Source organism: Kwoniella botswanensis, chromosome 1 (genome assembly GCF_036426115.1).
Source record: "Kwoniella botswanensis chromosome 1, complete sequence".
NCBI lineage: Eukaryota > Fungi > Basidiomycota > Tremellomycetes > Tremellales > Cryptococcaceae > Kwoniella > Kwoniella botswanensis.
In genome coordinates, this window is record NC_088599.1 from 2,370,835 (window position 1) to 2,385,103 (window position 14,269).

The following is a 14,269-nucleotide window of genomic DNA, read 5'->3' on the forward strand; positions in this document are numbered from 1 at the left end:
TGTGGGTCTAGTCTGTGGATCGAATCTACGCGTAGGTGTGCGCGCCACGTGTCGGACTGATCCTCCTCCGGTCCGGCAAGTCAAAATCCCATTCCATCGCATCGCATCGAGGTATACACTACAATCCCAAACGACCAGCGGAGTACTCATAGATGATATAGAAGCTCTTATACCCAGCGGATCGACAAGTGGTACACATACAGTAGCAGTAGCAATGAGCGACCTTCCTTTTCCTGTATTGCCCAAGACCGACGAAGGGAAGAGGATATGTCAAGTCATCAGGGTCAAACCTGAACGATTGGAGGAGTACAAGAAGGTATGTCATCCCAGTCCCAGAGATGAAGAGGGACTCATGAATGGCGATGATCAGGTACATGCGGCAGTATGGCCAGAAGTCCTTGAAGCATTGAGGAAGGCTCATGTAGTCGGTATGTCTGCTTTTCCCCCTAGCCGTCACTTTCTAGCCTCCGCTGAAAAATGCCTTCTGGGTTTACGGGGTGAGCTGATCTATGAGACTCCTCAATAGACTACTCTATCCACTTCTTCGAACCTCATAATTTGCTTATCGCCCATATGAGGTATATCGGTAACGACTTCGATAATGACATGAAGGGTATAGCGGAGAACGAAGCTACCAAGCGATGGTGGAAGGTGAGTTGATTTCCTTCGATTTGCACAAACTACACACATATACGGATATTATGTTCGACGTGTATTGTAGAATTTGTAGGAGAAGTAGCTGAGATATTTGCTCGTTCATCTACACAGCTCACAGACGGTATGCAAGAGAGTTTCGTACCCGGTGCTACCGGCTCAGAAAGTGGTCCAGGATGGTGGACAGCTGCCGAAGAAGTGTTCAGAATGGAGGGTTGAACGATCCATAGACTTTTCAGCAGTATCTTGGGATGAAATGTAGTCGCGTCAACGCGACAATCAGATTTCGATCGATACAATCTTCGCTTGAAGGCTGGATTGGGACCATCTACCCCCAATCACTTTCCCCAAAACAAAAAGGACGAAAACAATCGCTGTCTAATAAGCTTGTTTATCTTTCTGTAAGCTCGAGAAAGTCTCTTTTTAAATACTTAACCCGGTTCATGGGTTGTCCAGTGTTCTCCTTGTTAGTTGCGACGTGGCTAGTCGTCGATCATCGTTTCTTCCGTACTGTATCATCTCTCGTGGCTTGGCGGTGTCTGCTTCGAACAAGAATAATCACGGCAAGCTTGTCTGCTTCTAGGTTGATATGGCACGGTCAACGTCGAAGACCGAGGTCAAGTTCGGTCGATCTTCCCAACTCGATGATGAGAAAGAAGCGCCGAGACGAAGAATCTCCTCTTCTCGTTGTTTTTTTCTTATCCTTTTGTGTTTTAGAGTTGTTCTTTTAGAACGCCTCCATTCCTTGCATAGCTAGAGATTGTGTTACTGTACTCTTTAAGAGATATCTTGGCATTTCCATGAGATTTATCCGACAGATGGATTATCGATCGATCACTCGAGTTTCGTAGACTGGGCCATGCATCTAAACAGGTAAAGAAGATGTGCACACAACATTTCGGTAGACTGGGTGAACACGATAGATAACGTAAGATCCGATATCCCAAGAGAACCGGATTAGGCAACAAAGTGCAAAGCCTAACGGTCAAGTGACATAAGAAAAAATACGAGGCAAAAGGTTTCGACGTGCCCTTTGGGGATAAATATATTCCTATACGAATTGCACGTTGAATGCGTAGGTGGTTGATAACACTATGGATGGACGATATGAGTATCGACCTTCAATCGTTAGTCGATGGTCAATGACCGGATATCTCAACGACATAGGAGGTAACTTTCGGGCCCGACTTCGTGCCGACTACAAGCAATGCATCAGAGTGGCACAATACATATCGCACAGCGGTATATGGTGTTTGCAACACCCTCAGTGATGTATCTTAGGAGGTGCACGTACTTTTGATGATCAGGTACAGCCGGTCGGGATCGATCATCGTTCATCATCCTTTGAATTTCCAGTTTGTATCCCAAATTGGACAACACAGCTCATGCTGTAGTAGACATGATAGTACTGTATTATGATTATCGATCTTCTATGGCTTTCCGGAGATCGTCATGACCTTGACCCGAATAACCACCTCGGTTTTTGCATATATATACAGCGCAGTAGATCCTGTATCGAGAAGCGCTAAGTACAGTCAGTCACGAGCGAGATCAGCCAAGCTCGTTTGAGCTGACTTACCCTGAAAGAGGATCATCGGAAGTGGATTATCCGTTTGTCACTCATATTGCACTAAGGGAAACAGGCAGGGGAGAAGAGCTTTTACCTCAATTTGAACGAAAACAAAGTTTCCTTGTGGTGACGTTATCTTACCGGGTCACACAAAAACCTCTGCAATAAAGCTGCTGGCTTTGTTGGCTTTACGTGATTTCTATCTTTATGAGAATTGGATTCGTCTTTTGTTCCCTTCCCACTACGTTGTTGTTACCCTCCTTCCTCTCCACCATACGTGCGCCAAGGCGTCTACCAAGCCTACACCTACGAAGAAGAAGCGATTACAGGTACAATAGCCAGCCTAGTGTCTCATACTCGTAGTGTACAGTGGTATATGGATGATGATCCACAATAGGCTTAGGCTAAACACGGCGTAGGCGAAAATCATATTATCTCGTATACTCTCATCGGTTTTATGTCTGTTTGTACTGTTACTGGTGTCTCACTACCGTACATCACGTTCATGTTCTTCGTTGTTTCTTTGTTCATCAACAATATCCTATATCCCGTTCACTCAGCTTCATTTTAACATCATTGTACTAGTGTGGAATAGCAATAAATATTCAATCTTGATCGAAGATCGAACGAGGCTGGAACTGTCTGCAAATTCCTACGGAAAGAGGGAAACGACAACTATACCATTCAACAATATCTCAATCACTCATCTTCGGATATCCTATTCGTTCCTATTTCATTACCTGGTTAGGTTTGAACGAAGAAGAGTGTTTAATTAGAAACAAGTACGCGAATACAACAGATTTTGCCAGTCTCTGCTCAATCGACAACAAGCTCTTTAGAGATTTGTTAACTGTCAGATCCAATCATCATACAGACAAAACACTTCAATACAACGGATATTGGAATTACTATCAAAGTCGGTATACATTCAAGCCTCAGTCTTCGATCCATTAGTTCATCAAGATAGGAAGATAGAAGATAGGATAGGATAAAAGCCTACTATAGAGAAATCATGCTTGTCAGTGTTATAGCTGTTGTTGGGCATTATAAGTGAAAGATCAAAATTAGGAAATAGAGATACAATCGGTGAGGGTCGGATAAGATAAGAAGAGGGTTGTAAAGATCATATCAAGGAGGGTAAAAAGAACCCTCATTCGAAGTTTCTGAGCTTCACAGGTTCATCGAAAGAATACAACTATCTTCTGGTCTCTCTACTTCACATCATAATTAGATCTGGGCAGGGCAGCCTGAATTAACAAATCGATCACACACTTTGAAATCCCCATCATATTATCCTCGTTCAGGGGATATCGACATCCTCTCTTTCATTCATCAGAATGACATTTTCCACGACAAAGATCAGCGCCACTGGAGGGTCGATAATATCAGGTTTGACTTTGATAGCAGCTGCATACCTGTTTGTCTCGTTGATAAAGCAGGGGAGGGGGAAATTGAGAGTTAGATTATTGATAGGAATGGTAGTCAGTGATCTTATTCTCGGGTAAGTCGTTTTTGTCATGATAAGAATCGAACTTGACCTGACTGTATGGCGATTTGCTTCAGAGTGGTGGCACTACCGCCTGAAATTTTGTATTTGGCTGGTCATGGGCCTCCAACAGGATCTTCAGGATGTGTAAGTACTCTTCTTCTCTATATCTTACCCTATACAGCGTTTCGGATGCTAATTGGAGGATTCCTTTCGGTCTGATATGTACAGAACGCCCTTGCTTTCCTCCTTACAACCGTTCTATTCAGTCAGCATCTATGGACATTGACCATTGCTTTTGCCACATATCTCCTTCTGGTAAGCAACCACGACAACGAACGACAAAGATATGTGGGAAAAAGAAAGAAACTGACTAGTGAAATGACGCAGACACACCCTCTATCAAGCGTGACTAGCGCCTTTGAGCGATACTCTTGGTTGGTCGCTCCTGTCATATGGACAGTATCCATTGTTCACTCAGCCAGTAGGTTTCCCGCTTTCATCGAGTGGTTGAGGAAAGCTTATGTAGAGTTGATTGCCACAGTATGGCATGGTACTGTAGGATGGGTCAATTCTGGAAGTTTGTGTTATTACGGTACCAAATCGAATGGTATCGATCGTGATCTCATTCAATTCATCCCCCGAGCTATAGTGTTTATCGTCATTATCGTCTTGTACTCTCGATTATTCCGGTTCCTTCGACGTCCAGATACGATCCAGCTCTCTACGCAATTTATGGCTGGTACCCAACCTGACGTGTCACACACCAACGGCGACGAGGAGAACCATGCGACCGGTGCCCACAATGTAGGAGGACATGGGTCCAAGTTGTTTAGACCAATTTTCAAACTCGGTAGAGGATCTTCAGGAACTAAAGATCCAGTCAATCCCGAAGCTCCATGGGAAGCACTTGAATTTGTTACTGTTGGTGGAGCATATGGAGGAAGATTAACCAACAATACACCTATACATACTAGTACGATCGATTTTACGCCTACGGTACCATCAGGTATTTTGTTGGCTTCTAGACCTGTTTCACCGGAATTGATCTCTCCAGGTCAAGAGATCAAAGATCCTTTCGTGAATTCCACCAATTTCAATAGTCGATATCCCTCAACTCCATCAGAAGCTTCAGGTCCAAGCTCAGATTCGAAAAAATCAGATACCTATACTGTCGTCACTCCCGAATTGAGTTATCAACCTGAAGCTCCCAGCACAGTCGATTCAACTACCAACCTAGTCAATTCCGACCCTCATCCCATACCTACCATCCAACGTCACCATGTGCTATCACCAGTGTTGTCGCAGGGGTCAAAAGCTGATTTAGGTGGGGAAGGGGAAGCGGAGGAAGATCGTCTAGGTGTATATGACGATTCAACTTTGGATGGTGGACTCGGTCCAGCAGGACCAATAGGTAGAAGAAGATCTTCGTTAGTTGAATTTGATGATGATCTAGGACAAAACGGTGAAGACAGAAGACCAAGTGGTCAAACGTTGAAAGAGTTTTTCCAAGAATATCAAGTTGGCGGATTAGATGATATTCAAGAGAATAGGGGTAGAGGTTCAGCCTCAGGTTCGAAATCTGGTGGAATAGGACAACCGATGTCCGCTTCTGCTTATTTCAATAGACAAGCTAGTCTGTTGATGCTTTATTTCCCTCTCGCTGTAAGTTGTCTTGTCTCCCCTTCTCTCCTCTGCAAAAGTGATCGAATGGAAGGCAGATTGCTGATCTCCTTTTTGTCTGATATATATAGTATATGTTGGTATTTTCAGTTTCATTAGTTAGATTAGTTTATGATATGGTACATGGTCAACCGACACCAGTCTTAAGTATAATGTCATCATGGCTGGTCTTATCGGTTGGCCTGATAGATGGAGCGGTATATGTAAGTCACTCTTCCTCTTCTCTTTTCTTCGGATTAAGAGCTGATATTCACATTCCTTCGCGACTACAGGGAATCGCAGAGTTAATGGTAAAAGCCAAAGTTCGGCGTAAGATGCCTGAACATATGCAGACGTAGAGCAAAGATCCAATATAACATCAATAAACCTATAATAATAATAGACATCGCATAGATAGTCATTCATGCATTATATATGTACAAGATACCGCCCTAACTTACACTCGTATCGTCATTACACATATCGATCTAGAATCATTTCATTCACTTCGGGTCTGTATTTCAGGCAGGAGGTATGAGGACTTATACTAGCCAATCTTTGATATCTTTATTCGTCAATGCACTATCCCAACCACCTAGTGCTGATTTTTCGCCAGTGGGAGTCTGCTTGAAAAGCTCTTTGAACGATTCTACATACTCGCCTTCGAGAGGGACAGGCCAAGCGTGAGCAGCGAGGTATGGCATGTCTGTTCTCAGATCAGCACAAGTCCTCTTTAGATGGACAAACAAGAGTAGGCTCACCACCTGTTCTCGGCGTTTGATCAGGTAAAAACCATTCTACTTTTTTCCAAGCTGATATTCTAGCTACTTCCACTCTGAGCAATGTCACAGCTGGATCTTCCTTGAAGAATAGATTCAGTGTGCCGGGAATCAATTCAGCAGTTGAGAAATGGATATATCGATCGTTTTGATCTAGCTCAGTGAGAAATTGATGAGATGATGGGATGGGTACTGGGAATGTGAATCTATATGCCAGCTACGTGTCAGCTATAAAACGAAAGGAAGGAAGGAGCGTTACATACCTAGTATCAACGGATGAATGAGGGATGATCTTGTAGATGTATTTTGGTACCACGGACATTGTGCTTGTGCTTGTGCTGCCTGTCAATTTGTTTAGTATGCTTAGCATCTGATATATATGAAGATGGAAGAGTGATTGATGATTGATGGATAATGGAAATGAGGGATGGAATTCGTCATAGCTATATGCATATTGTTTGTTGGATGACAACATGAACACGCGTGTATGGTGGGTGGATCAGATGAGCCTTTTATTCTCTCCCAACCAAAATCTTTATCCCCGGAACACATTCATGCGATCTGGATCTTGTCTCTCCCTTCCTCCTCTTCCGCCCCAAAGAAAACAACATCAATAGACAGCACCCACTACACCGACGTCAATACTTGCCATACGTATATTTGTCGACTATCAAAGGACCATAATTTTGTCATTCATCAACAACCCGAATCATGGTGTCGAACAAGCACGATTTTACCGACTCCGAGCCAGAGATTGAAGGGGACGGTGATTCAGTCATAGAAGCAGGACCGTCCAACCCGCGTAAACGGCAGCTGAGCGAAGAACTTGCAGAGTCATCCAATGCAGGAGGGTACAGTCGAGGGGGAAGCGTCGAATTCGATGAATTGTTAGGTGATGATGATGGAGTCGAAGGGGATACAAAACCCGTACCACCACCCAAGAAAGCTAAGAAGGGAGGGAATCCGCTGAAAATCACAGTGAGTGATAACTCAGACAATCACACAACCAATCAATCAAATCACGATCACTAGTCTTTTCTTCTCACTTCTCTGACTTCTTCTGACTACTCGCCATGCAAATAGCTTCGACCAGGCATCAACAATCTTATCAACCCTAATCCTGAACCCAACTCCAAACCTAAATACAAAGCCAAGTCAAGTACAAGGCATTCGGACAGATCATCCTTATCACCCCCGCCACCTATCACACTCAAGTTTGGCTTGAAATCAGCCATGGCTGAGAAAGCTTCTTATTCCTCATCGGAGGATGATGATCCCCTTCCTATCCCTCCACCACCAAGCAAAAAGAAGAAATCAGCTTCTTCCACTTCTACACCTTCTTCATCCAAAGGCAAAACCTCTGCAGCGGCAGCTGCATCGGCATCGGCTGCAACGGGATCAGCACATAAGAAGAGCTATGATTGGCTAGCACCGTCAGTAGCTGGTGCTAGTCATCGCGGACCACCCGAAAGACAAGGTTCAATCTCGAACGGTTCAAGTAAGATCACGGGATGGTCTCCTGCTGACGAAGCTATTGATGGACTGTTGGATGATTCTCCCGACACGACAACAGAGAAGAAACCACCTAAGAAAAGTCATAAGAAGAAAGCCGCAGATGCACCTCCAGGTCCAGGTAAAGCTTGGAGAAAAGGTATAAAAAAGTGAGTCGGCAGGGCTAGCGTCTTCAAATACGATAAAGTGCTGACATACTGGTTGTCATCCTTGCTTTACTCTTCTTCTTGTTATCACTACGCTCATGTCCATCCATCCTCTTCCTCTCGTATGTTTCGTCCCATCATCAGATCAATGACGGATTCTGTCAAAGCAGAAGACGGCTTATCGACACCAGGTGGATCACCTTTAATCCACGCAGTCACGCCAATAAGTAGAGAAGCATCGCCTGATCCACTTGGTGAGTTTATCACCCCACCAAATCCTATCTCCGCTCACTAACTTATTAACACCAATCATAGAAATCCCTCCGCGATTGGTCGTCGAACGACCTATGAATCCCACCATCGCATCAGCTCCTAGAGAACCATCACCTCCATTCGTCCTTGCGGATGCGAGGGAACTGGGGTTCCCAGTATTTCCAAACCCTATACATGCGCCGAAGATCCCTCTAGGTGCTTTCCCAAAGGTGAGTGAGGGTATCACTCCTAATTTTGGTACTTCACGGTGCATTATATTTATATGATTTGCTGACATCCTTGACAACACTTAGGTAACTCAATATTTTGCTCCTATCAATGGTGGTGACGTTGGACCATTCCCCCGAAAAGAGCCCGTGAGAAGTTGGACTCTAGGTGAAAAAGTGATAGTTGGGATTGGAGGCGGTCAGCTCAAGTTGAAATCATGGACTATGGGTGAGTCTTTCCGATTTACGAACAACGATCAGACCCTTGTTTTTCTCCTCCAGCATACTAGAATCCAATTCCCACATGACCAACAAGAGCTTATTTGGGCGTTAATCAAAATGTACAGGTCCACCATCGGAATTATCCCGTCTTGTTCAAGCAGATAAAGAAGCGAAAGAGATCGCTCGACTAGCCAAGATTAAATCCAACGCCAACAACGCCAACACCAACGCTACTACAACTCCCAATAACACTTCTACTACGCCTGTGGAAGGTAGTGGAGAAAGACCACCTCTAAATTCGATCAACTCGTTTGATTCGTCTACGCCGAGCTTAGCTCCGGCTTCTGGTGAGAAGGAAAAACAGAAAGAAGATCAGAAGGAAGATACGATATCTGAAGTTGGAGACGTAGATGAGTTACAATTACAAAGTGGACAGAATACTCCTCCTGTCCCTATCTCGACACCAACACCTACACCAAAGATTAAAGTCAAAGTAGGTGGTGGTGGAAGTGCAAGTAAGAGTAAGAAAGGTGCTGCGCCAAGGAAGAGTAATTTAAGACAGGAGATCTTACCTACTCCCCTTCAGAGTGAGGGGGATGATAATGGAGAGGATGAATTGGCGATTTCAGTTGGAGGAGAGAATGAGAATTAGATGTGTTCGTATTTATTTCGTTCTTGTACATCCACTTTGTGTGATCTCTTTAATCCTTATATCATTTTATGTGTTACCTTCATCATCTTCCTTTTTTATCATATGTATGCACCATCATGTATTACTCAACATAAAATAAGTCAGAATGAATTGTCATTATGCATTTCAATGTTATACGTAAAAGTACAAACAGATTTGATGTCGGTAAAGTCATGGAATTATATGAACAACTAAAACCCAAATTATATATAATATCTTATTAGCAATTACAAAAAGCAAAGCAACACAAAACCGAAAAGATCAGATCATAGCAAAGCCGAAGAAGAAAAAAGGCAAATAACATCGATACAGTCTACTCGTATACGTATACTCATCCCCTCCTGGCAACAGCAACTATCAAATCCCTATTCCAAGCAATCCGAAATTCAGCCAATCTTTTCAACTCTCTCCAATGTTCATGAACACTTCCCCCTGTGGTGGGTGATTGCGATTGATAAATGACGAAATCAGCTTCTGACAATAATGATCTAAATAACGATCCAAGTAATAAACAAATTATACAAGCTATAATCAATCCAGGAAGTGATACGACAGGTTTAAGGATCTTCTTATCGATTATCATACCATTCGTATGAGTATGAGTATCACTTGCCGTTTTCGTTTTTACTTTTGACGCTGATGCAGTGAGCTTTGAAGGTGAAGTTGAAGGACTTGGTTCGGTAGGATTAACAGGTGGATCAGGTAATTTGGCTGAAGTAGTCTTCACAGGTGAATGTTCAGCAGTGGCAGGTGCAGAATTGGTGAATCTAGGTAATCGCGAGTATTTCCAGAAATTATATGAATATCTCGATGTGGATTCGGGTAATGTGGTGGTTGAGCTGGAAGGTTCAAGAGGTTGTGATGACTACCAAACAGACAAAGATCAGTCCAATGACTTCGATCATCATACCAGGATGGTTAAACCCACCTTGATTTCTGAAGAAGTAGAATTCGGCTCCTCTTCTATCGGAGTGATCGTACCCTCCACACCGCCTAAACCATTCACTTCTCCTTGTTCAACCCCATCTGCACCTTTCTGGATTTCATCTTTCAAATACTCTCTAGCTACAGCCAGAGGTTTATCCAACGAAGTGCTACCCTGCGTCGAGCGATTCACCAATTGAGGCAAGTTCTGTTTGTTGTTACTATCCCTCAATCCGAAATGTTTAGATCGTTTCTCATCTTCAACTGGTACTTCATTCAGCCCATACATGTATCCTGTTTTGTTCTCATCCTTGTGTGGTTTCAAAGTGAGCTGTACCACTGCACCATCATTGATCAAATCCAATAACCATCTAGGTCGAGGTGTTGGCGCGGCCGTCCCTCCCAAAGGATCAGATATAGGAGCATCATATCCTGTTGTGGGTAATGTCACCCTCAATAAATGCCTTGATTGGGAGCTGGGATCGAGAGATGCCGATTGTAAGACCGATGGCGCAAGTGAAATGACAGAAAGCTTGAAAGGCAGATCGAGGTTCTCTTGAGGTAGATCAAAAGGTAATACGGAAACTTCACTTGATGGATTATGCAATGCAACCGGCAAGGAAACTGCTTTGAGACCGATCTCACAACCTGATTTGGTCGGAGAACTGCCTAATTCCACTTCCAGTACTAACAGATCTTTCCTGCCTTTTCGGATTTCTTCAGCCAGATCAATAACAGTCGATCGACCGGTGTTGACTGATGAACGAGAATCGTTATGTTTCAAAGGTGGTGATAAGGTACCCTCCCGTTCTCTCGTGGAGGAAGGCGTAGGCGGTTGTATGGTGACTGTCAGGGAGTATTCATTATTCTCATTCCTTTGATAAACTCCCGAGTGATTGTCATCGATACCTTCCAAAGCCCATGGCGCGGATGATCGTTCTTCGGGAGCCAGGACATACATAGGCGGCGATCTAGCTCTGGAAGGTGGACCGAAGTTCTTGAGTATGTTTTCGATGGATAATAAGGCTCGGGGCAGAGATGCATTGAGCATGTTGTTGACTGATAATGGCATACTGCCACTGTAGTCCACGGAAGCGACATACATACACCTCGTTGAAGGTATAGCATATTGTTCGTGTGAGTAAGGGTCGATAGTTTCCATGATCCACCCTTCTAAGATTATATGCCCCTGTGGTAATGCTGATGGGTTGTACTTGGTCCAGTTCATGCCGATACCTTCCGAGTCGAAATTCGATGAAGAAGCGTGGAATATGGTAGACAGCGGAGGTTGAGGTCCGTGAAGCGAGGGGGACGGTGGTGGGGCGTCAGGCATACGAGCTACTATAGCAGCTACAAGCAAACTTCTCGCTCTAAATGGAAATGTGGTATGCGCTACCATATGCGATGTTGTTATACCATGACCATGCGATAGGAGACACGTAGGTTTTTCAAACCTCTCGTCCGCGCGTAGGGATGAAACGGCAGCAGAGACGTCTTCGGCGGTGAACCCCTCTATGATTCGTCCAGCTCTGAACACTGGGAAGGATTCGGAAACGTGATTTACCGTTCTTCTCTCTATCTTCAAACCATCTCTATCGGACACAGGCTGCCAACCGTTGGGATCCGTTGATTCCCCATCCCGATCCGCATGTATCTTGGCAAGTTGACCTAAAGCTCTCACAGCCGCATCGACAGGTGAGCTTCCGCTATCTGGCGCAGGCGTTGCCGTAGTCATAGGAATGATGGCAGCGCGTGTGGTCTCAGCCGCAACATTGTACCATTTGGTAAACGGTATCGCGTATTTGGTGAAAGTCGAAGGGGAGTTGGATGATTTGGCTAAATCAGGTGACGTGGTCGCTGATACGGTACCGAGATCGAGGTTACTTCGTTTCTTGCGCAATGTGCCAAGAGCGGGCGGCTGGTCAAGTGGTGCTCGAGTCGGTCTCCCTCTTTTCTGCTTCTTCAGTAGCTGTACTTCACCGTCAGGTAGGTCCTCCAGATCGATCTTGACTTTACTTCCGTTGACAGTGACAGATGTCTTGCCAGGGGGTGCAGTACCCCTTCTCACGGTGATGGCGACTTTATCGTTTTTCAGAATGGTGGGATCATGTTCGATTGTCAACCACAATCCACCACCGCTAGGTGATAGCCTATGTCTTCTTAGGGCAGAAATAGCTTGTTGAGGCGGATCAATGAGAATGGCGAAACTGTTTGACCATTGATCTGCGTCACACCGTATCTCACACTCTATGTTTGACAGTGGTCTTGCGACGTGCATCGACTTGAGACTACTCGCTTCGCTTCCTCCATTTTCCGGGTCGGGGTTCTTGACGGCTACTGGCAGAGGGAAGGATGTATGTGTACTGGATGAATTCGATCTTCGAGATTCTGCGGCTTCATATTCGAATTTGAAGGTTTCCTGCTCAACATCGTACCTTGATAAGAGGACCTTCGCACCTCCTAGGCGTGTGGCTATAGGTGGCGCACCATGCTTGATAGCGAATTCACCGATGCCAGCTAAAGTAGACATCATAACTTGCGGGATCGAAGATTTGTTTGACCATCCTCTTGGATCACTCTGCTCTAGCAACGTGACTTGGGTAGTGTTTGGCGATAGCGACTCGACGGACCACCCTTGAAGATCGATCTGGGTTCGAATGACGTTGGGGTCTGTAATAGCCGGTATACGAGGGAAAAGATCGGTATCGTCTGTGGAGAAGCCGAAAAGATGAACCGATGAAGGCGATTTGTAAGTGGTCCGAAGCATGACCGAATCTCTTGCACTAACAGGCCAAGCGGCTTTCGACTTGATATGCCATAAATCAGTCAATTCATTGACGTCTTCTATAAGAGCAGCGTCTTCGTGTGATTTATCCCAAACCAATCTTGCACCTGGACTTGCGATGACCGCGAAAAGATCCCATATCCCGACACCAACAAACACAGCTTCTGCGCGGAAGACGACCAGGGTTCTATCAATCGAGTTAAGCTGATGTATGGCCACTCCTCGAGAGTCGAGGACGGGCCTCCATTTCTGTTCGGGCTCTTGCAGAAGTGAAGTAAAATCTGATTATCAGCTCAAGTTCCGCAAAATTAGACTCACAGATGTAATTCCTCCGTATCAAACTTGCGATGCTCTTCTGGGCGGCATCACTCCTCTGCGATACCGTTCTTTTGATCTCCAACGAGCCCTCTTGTGATCGATAGCTGTCAGCAGTAGCGATTGTCCGCAGGGAGATACCGGTCATGCTTGCTGCATCTTCAAGCAGCGGTCGACGTGGTATAGGTATCTGCATGGGTTCGACTCCAACCGGTATACCATTGATCCTCACTCCTGCGACTGACGATGTCGTCCTTTCTATCGATACATTGACACGTACGAGCTCTTCTCCAGATTCTAATGGGGCGTGAGCGAATCTCAGAACAAGCCTTTTCGGAGCTGCTATTCCATCGGTAGGAGTCGGGGCCTGTCCGACAAAAGATGTCCAAGAGGTAGAAGGTGAATCTTTGCCATGCTGAGTCCTAACGTTGATCTGTATGTCCCAGCTCTGCGTTGAGGAGATTCCAAATTCAACTTGTCGACGCAGATCTTCTGTCTCCCTGTTCTCTCCACCACTGACTATAGCGTATGCTACAGACAAGGTCACTCGAGCGGTATCGTATCCCACTGATCCTATGGCCACATCCGGTCCATAACCTAACAGTACCGGTACTTTCTCGCTTCCATCCCTAACATAATCTACCAACCCGACTACGAGAGAAGGTAGATGTTGAGGTACTCCTCCACCGACTGCCCAAGCCCCTTTGGGATTCCATGACCAAAAGCACGTTATACGAGCTTTGCAGTCTGGTAGACTGTCGGTACTAGAAGGAGAGGAAGAAGGAAGCTGGATGCACCACGCTAGTAGAGCGACATGTGCTCGTACGTGCGGAGGTGCTGGGCGTAAATAAGCGGGTTCGTGCTTTGAACGAGGAAGCGAAGTGGTAATATCGACAAGCGTATGTTGGTCAACAAGGGTTTTGGAGATTGTTACTGCGTCTCGAGGACTAGGAGACTCGACAATTTAGCTAGGCCAGACAAGATCGAACATCTCAACTTACCTTGAAGGCCAACCGAGACGGTAATTCGTCTTCGTTACTCTAG

The 14,269-nt window shown here is 45.1% G+C and overlaps 4 protein-coding genes across 4 annotated transcripts; 3 read left to right on the forward strand and 1 right to left on the reverse strand.

Moving 5' to 3' along the window:
• Positions 1-214: 214 nt before the first annotated feature.
• Positions 215-873, forward strand: L199_000918 (uncharacterized protein; the record flags this gene model as incomplete). The annotated part of the gene is made up of 4 exons (XM_064886676.1): positions 215-316; positions 371-428; positions 527-651; positions 769-873. The coding sequence occupies 4 exons, from the start codon at positions 215-217 to the stop codon at positions 871-873; spliced, it is 390 nt and encodes a 129-aa protein (XP_064742748.1).
• Positions 874-3,561: 2,688 nt separating this feature from the next.
• On the forward strand, positions 3,562-5,731 carry L199_000919 (uncharacterized protein; the record flags this gene model as incomplete). The annotated part of the gene is made up of 7 exons (XM_064886677.1): positions 3,562-3,725; positions 3,788-3,857; positions 3,942-4,028; positions 4,101-4,194; positions 4,255-5,375; positions 5,465-5,596; positions 5,666-5,731. The coding sequence occupies 7 exons, from the start codon at positions 3,562-3,564 to the stop codon at positions 5,729-5,731; spliced, it is 1,734 nt and encodes a 577-aa protein (XP_064742749.1).
• A 183-nt stretch (positions 5,732-5,914) lies between these two features.
• On the reverse strand, positions 5,915-6,473 carry L199_000920 (uncharacterized protein; the record flags this gene model as incomplete). Its single annotated transcript, XM_064886678.1, has 3 exons — positions 5,915-6,078; positions 6,134-6,357; positions 6,415-6,473. 3 exons carry the CDS (start codon positions 6,471-6,473, stop codon positions 5,915-5,917), a joined length of 447 nt encoding a protein of 148 aa, XP_064742750.1.
• Positions 6,474-6,862: 389 nt separating this feature from the next.
• L199_000921 (uncharacterized protein) lies at positions 6,863-9,162 on the forward strand (the record flags this gene model as incomplete). The annotated part of the gene is made up of 6 exons (XM_064886679.1): positions 6,863-7,129; positions 7,235-7,812; positions 7,954-8,063; positions 8,125-8,291; positions 8,376-8,517; positions 8,636-9,162. 6 exons carry the CDS (start codon positions 6,863-6,865, stop codon positions 9,160-9,162), a joined length of 1,791 nt encoding a protein of 596 aa, XP_064742751.1.
• Positions 9,163-14,269: the final 5,107 nt, after the last annotated feature.